Source organism: Anguilla anguilla, chromosome 10 (assembly GCF_013347855.1).
Source record: "Anguilla anguilla isolate fAngAng1 chromosome 10, fAngAng1.pri, whole genome shotgun sequence".
NCBI classification, from domain to species: domain Eukaryota; kingdom Metazoa; phylum Chordata; class Actinopteri; order Anguilliformes; family Anguillidae; genus Anguilla; species Anguilla anguilla.
Window position 1 is genome coordinate 45,876,775 of NC_049210.1, and position 5,197 is coordinate 45,881,971.

The 5,197-nt window shown below is 50.9% G+C and overlaps 1 protein-coding gene across 1 annotated transcript; it reads right to left on the reverse strand.

Annotated features, from left to right (window-relative positions):
- Positions 1-1,435: 1,435 nt before the first annotated feature.
- mpeg1.1 (macrophage expressed 1, tandem duplicate 1) lies at positions 1,436-4,950 on the reverse strand. Its single transcript, XM_035380154.1, has 2 exons — positions 4,352-4,950; positions 1,436-3,558 (listed from the first exon to the last, which is right to left on the reverse strand). Exons 1-2 carry the CDS (start codon positions 4,817-4,819, stop codon positions 1,843-1,845), a joined length of 2,184 nt encoding a protein of 727 aa, XP_035236045.1. The 5' UTR covers positions 4,820-4,950; the 3' UTR covers positions 1,436-1,842.
- Positions 4,951-5,197: the final 247 nt, after the last annotated feature.

Consider the following 5,197-nt stretch of genomic DNA (forward strand, 5'->3'; position numbering starts at 1 on the left):
CAATACAATGTCAATACTGGGGGAAATTAATATAGGATGTTGTAGGGAATAGAAGTGTATCTTCAAGCGTTGGTGTATTTAGTAAAACTGTAAACAGAATTACTTATGAAAACTGTTAGAGAAAGTTGTCACTTCAGGATTGCAGAGATCTCAACCCCACTTTAAATGAAAATAATGTTACATAGATTGGTAAATGGACTGCATTTATATAGCGCTTTTATCCAAAGCGCTTTACAATTGATGCCTCTCATTCGCCAGAGCAGTTAGGAGTTAGGGGTTAGGTGTCTTGCTCAAGGACACTTCGACATGACCAGGGCGGGGTTTGAACCAGCAACCCTCCGACTGCCAGACAATCGGTCTTACCTCCTGAGCTATGTCGCCCAGGTTTAGAGAGGAATTATGGAGCAACAAACTAACTTCTCGTTGATTGTCTGGAATTTTTATTTATCTTTCCTGAATGAAAAAACCGAACTATTTCTGCTGAAGGTACCACAGTATGTGTGCCAGTGCTTGCGTAGTGTGTGTGCGTGTGTGTGCGTGCGTGCATGCGTGTGCTTTGTGTGTGTGTTTGCCACCAAGAGGAACATAAAGTTCCTGGGCAGAAGTGAAACTTTTATTGGCCCCTTATACCGGCTGTGAATAGACTTGTGAAAAAGGAACTGACATGAAGAACACAGTTGTCAAAGAACTAACCCCCTCATGAGTTAAACCTCCAGTATACAAAATGGATCAAGCAGCATCGTTGTATTATACTGAACTGCTATACTATATTATAAACGGCTAACGCTTCAAAATCATTTACATTATCAATGGGCTGACATTTTAGAACGTAAATGTAATTTTAGAGCATTTCAGAACAGGCAAATGTAATGTTTGTTCAAACGTACTGTGTATGCGTACTCATGTGAGGTACAGTCACTCATTTTGGAATTTGTGTTTGAGTGGGTAATTACTTGGCGCTTTCCACACCTGACCCTGTTTTGATGAAGCCTATTATGTCTTGCTGCTGTGTGCTTCCTGGTCATTCCTCGTTAGCCAATGATATAGCCGTGGCTCAAACCTGCAATTATGGCAATTACCTGCACAGACAATTACCTGAACCACTGGGGAAAGCACAAACAGTACAGAAACCAGACTTCTCTGCTGTCTGCCCGCAATCCAGGGGCGGCATAGCTCAGGAGGTAAGAGCGGTTGTCTGGCAGTCGGAGGGTTGCCAGTTCGATCCCCCGTCCTGGGCATGTCGATGTATCGCCCTATAATGATCTTTAAATGTATATGTGAAATGAACGAGTGTGTTTGTGCATGCATGTCTGATAAAATGTGTGTGTTCGTAAAATGTCTGATGACTTTTTTTTTTAAAGTGTTTTGAAAAGATTTTAGTTGTTTAGTAGTTTCAGCTTCTCTCCCATTGAAATAACAGACACATTTTGGAATGTCCATTGTTTTTAAAACCTTTTAATCAGAAGAAAGATGAACAGTGGTGGAAATGCCACTGCCTTGGTTTTAACATGTGTGATAAACTGCGTGATAAATTGTGCAATTCAGTAAAGCAGCTGAAAGTTTAATGCTCTTCAAAAATTATGACATTATTACAACAGCAGTGCAAATGCAACAGGCGTTCATTTTGTGTGTTAGTCGGGTCACCGTCAGGAACGTCGCCTACATATGCGAAAGGCACAGCGTTTCAGTACAAACACCCTTCGATGCTGTCTATAGATCACAAAAAACAGAGAAAAAAGAGTTTTATCAGTCGTTAGGAATTATTCACTTATTAAAACTTTGAGCTCTCCTTTGATGATTATTTGTTTTTGTTTTTTTGGTCCTGCACCTGACCGACGCCCCTCATGGCAGCAGGGGCTGGGCTTGGTCTTCGTTCCCTCTCTCGGGCTCCGCCTCCACCACCGTATCGCCCCCTGGTGGTGACTCAGCCGTTCCCTCGCTGTGAAACTCCTCGTACCCTCTCCTCTGTGTCAGCCCGCCCCCTCTCCTTCTCCTCAGCAGGAACGCGGCTGCGCCAACGACAACGACGATCGCTATGACGGCGCCCACGATGATCCCGAAGGTCTCACCTCCCGACAGCTGGGAGGACGACCCGTCGAACATCTTCCCCATCTTCTCGAGCTCTCCCGGCTCGGCCAGCTTCCACATCTTGGTCTTCCCGACCCGGACCCAGGCCTGCTCGCCCTCCGTCATCACGGCAACCGTGTTGGTGGCGATCATGCCAACAAGGGGGGGGCGGCTGAAGGGGGGCAGGCGAACGGGGAGCAGCTGCCCGCCCGTGAACAGGCCCGACTGCACACAGTACAGAACCTGGCAACCGTCGCTAATGGCGACCGTGTGCTGGCTGAACTGCGGCGGGCACTGCAGCTTGCCCCGGGCCAGGGGGTTGCCAGATTTGCAGCTGAACAGCCCCCCGAAGGGGACGGCGAAGCGGGTCGCCGTCTCGTAGTCCTTGCTCAGGCAGATCTTCACTCCGTCGGAGAGGAACTTCTGTTCGAAAAAGCTTGGGGGGCAGCTGTGGGACTTGGTGAGGGGGTTCTGGAGGGTGGGGCCGTACAACCCCCCGAAGAGGAACCCCGAGAGGCTACCGACCCCGCTGGTGGTGGAGCACCAGTAGGTGTCCACCTGCACCCTCCGAACGTGGTAGGAATCCCCACAAACCTGCTTGCAGCAGGTGGCGAAGATCCAACAACTGTGGCACTGGCGGTGGCACTCGTACTTGCTGTAGGCTTCCTCCCTGACCTCCGACCTCAGCAGGGTGGGGGTGTAGGGCGGGCGGCAGGAGTTGTCGCCCGTGTCGGGGTTCCTCTCGGCCAGCGCCTGGCACAGGGGGCCGCCGTCGGCGGTGAGGATGGTGCAGGCCTGGAACACCCCGCCGAAGCTGAGGTTGGTGGCCGGGCCCTCGCAGGAGTTGTCGTCCACGTTGGCCTGGAAGTTGAAGTTCTTGGAGTCGGGCTTGACGCAGCCCGGGTGGGAGTTGACCTGGTAGTAGCGGTCGGCCGCCTGGCTCACGTACAGCGCCAGCTTCCGCACGGTGGGCTCCGGCAGGTTGGGGAGGGCCGCCCGGTTCAGGAAGTAGTGCAGCGGCAGGCCCGAGCGGTCGATGGCCACCAGGTTGTTGACGGTGCTCTCCTGCCACCTCTGCAGCGTGATGCCCGGGTAGTAGGGCACGCCGCCGTGGCTCTGTGTCAGCGAGTAGGTGGTGTTGCCCTGGTACGTGCGCGTCTCCGAGGTCTCGTGCGTGTCCCCGCCCCCGACGCCGACGTTGACCTTGTTGAAGAAGTTGACGCCGGCCGAGGCGGTGATGGACGTGCGGGCCGACTCGCTGTCCGACACGTAGGACGCCCGCAGGTAGTCCTCCTGGACCAAGGTGGCGCCGGCGTCCACGGACGTCAGCACGTGCGTGCCGTAGTCCAGCACCATCTTCTCCGAGAGGTACGTGGCCTGCCGGGTGCGGTTGTTCTCCAGGGCGTCGGCGATCTCCTGCGCCTGCTGGGCGAAGCGGGAATCCAGGGTGAAGTCCGGGTGGACCTTCACGGAGTAGATGAAGTTACGCACCTGTGAGGGGGTGGGGGGGGTGGGGGGAGAGACGGGGCAAGCGGAAACAGAAATGAGATCAAAGTTAATCGAAGGCAAAACAAAAAAAAAGAGCCTGTAAATTCTGCTTTTCCATTTCCGTTCCGTATTTTAAAAAGAAGAAGTGGCACTTCCTCACTCTGCTTCTCACATTCTATATTCATATTTTCATTTTCAGTGCTCAAGTAAGAGTACTGGCATGTCCTTAAAGTTTGCTTAAATATTCCAGTATGGCAGCCATAAAGTATCAAAAGAAATTGCTTTAGTAAAATAGCTTTGTCTTCATATACAAAGAGTGTAAATGTTGAGAGGCACAAGCAAAAGGTATGATTTTTAAATAGTGATGAAAATGATGAAAACTGTGTAAAGCATCAGTTTGTTTTATTCTGAGCATAACAAAGCTTATTATTTAAAAAATCAATGCGCCAACAAAACAAAATTACAATTGACAGTATTTTTAAAAATTGTGTTCAATAAGCTTTTTCCAAAGATAAGTGCCAAAGTTCAGAGTGTGTGTGTGTGGATGTGCATTCATTACTGTGTGTGTGTGAATATGCATTTGTTACTGTGTGTGTGGATGTGCGTTTGTTACTGTGTGTGTGGATGTGCGTTTGTTATTCTGTGTGTGTGGATGTGCGTTTGTTATTCTGTGTGTGTGTGTGGATGTGCGTTCGTTACTGTGTGTGTGTGAATATGCATTTGTTACTGTGTGTGTGGATGTGCGTTCGTTACTCTGTGTGCGTGCGTGCGTGTGTGTGGGGACGTGCTCACAGACCTGCACGCGAGTGGTGACGGACCCCTCTTTGACCTGGTGGGTCTTCACGCGCTGGTTCTCGCTGGAGAACTTGGCGTTGAGGACGGAGAAGAAGGAGACGTCGGCGTTGACGGTTTGCGAGGTGGAGCTCCGCTGCTCCAGCCAGCTGCTGATGATCTCCGAGTTGGTCTCCACGCCGGTCACCTTCTGCGGCACCACGAACACCTCGTCCGGCACCAGGTAGGCCCCGTCCTCCGTGGTCAGGCACAGCGAGTAGCTGAAGTTCATCACCCGGCCCATGTCCAGGTTCCGCAGGTTGTCCCAGCCCCCGCCGGGCAGGACCTCCAGCGCCGGGACGGTCATGCCACCGGCCCGGCACTGCCGCAGCCCGTTGTCCTGGCGACTGTGGGACACCGGCGCACATTCCGCACCGCGACTGTGCAGCAGCAGCAGCAGCGGCAGCAACAGCGTAGCTACCTTCAGACCCATGGTTGGGTTTGCCGTGACAACCAGATTAGGCTGCGCTCGCCTTCTAACTTTCCGATAACTGTTGTCGTCGTCTCGGCGATGAGAGATATGATCTCCCCAGGTGTCACAAGACTTAGTATGAGTCACTTTCCTTTCTGTTTCCTCTTTTTATACGACTGTCACATCACCCTCTAACCAATGAAAATGTTTTGATTTGTAATATCCCCGAACTGATTGGCTGCTGCGAAGGGTCTTTCATGAAAAGACTTTTACTTACCCAAGTAAAAGACTGAGGAAAAAAACCCGTGACAACAAAAAAATAAGTATTTTGAGCAAAGGCAACTGTAAAAAATATATTCTGTATATCATAGATATTATAATATATTTTACGCTCTGAAA

Coding starts and splice junctions, on each gene's coding strand:
- mpeg1.1 (XM_035380154.1), bottom strand. CDS start 4,819: ATGGGTCTGAAGGTAGCTACGCTGTTGCTGCCGCTGCTGCTGCTGCTG. Junction 3,559..4,351: donor CCGTCACCACTCGCGTGCAG/GTCTGTGAGCAC, acceptor ACCCCCTCACAG/GTGCGTAACTTCATCTACTC.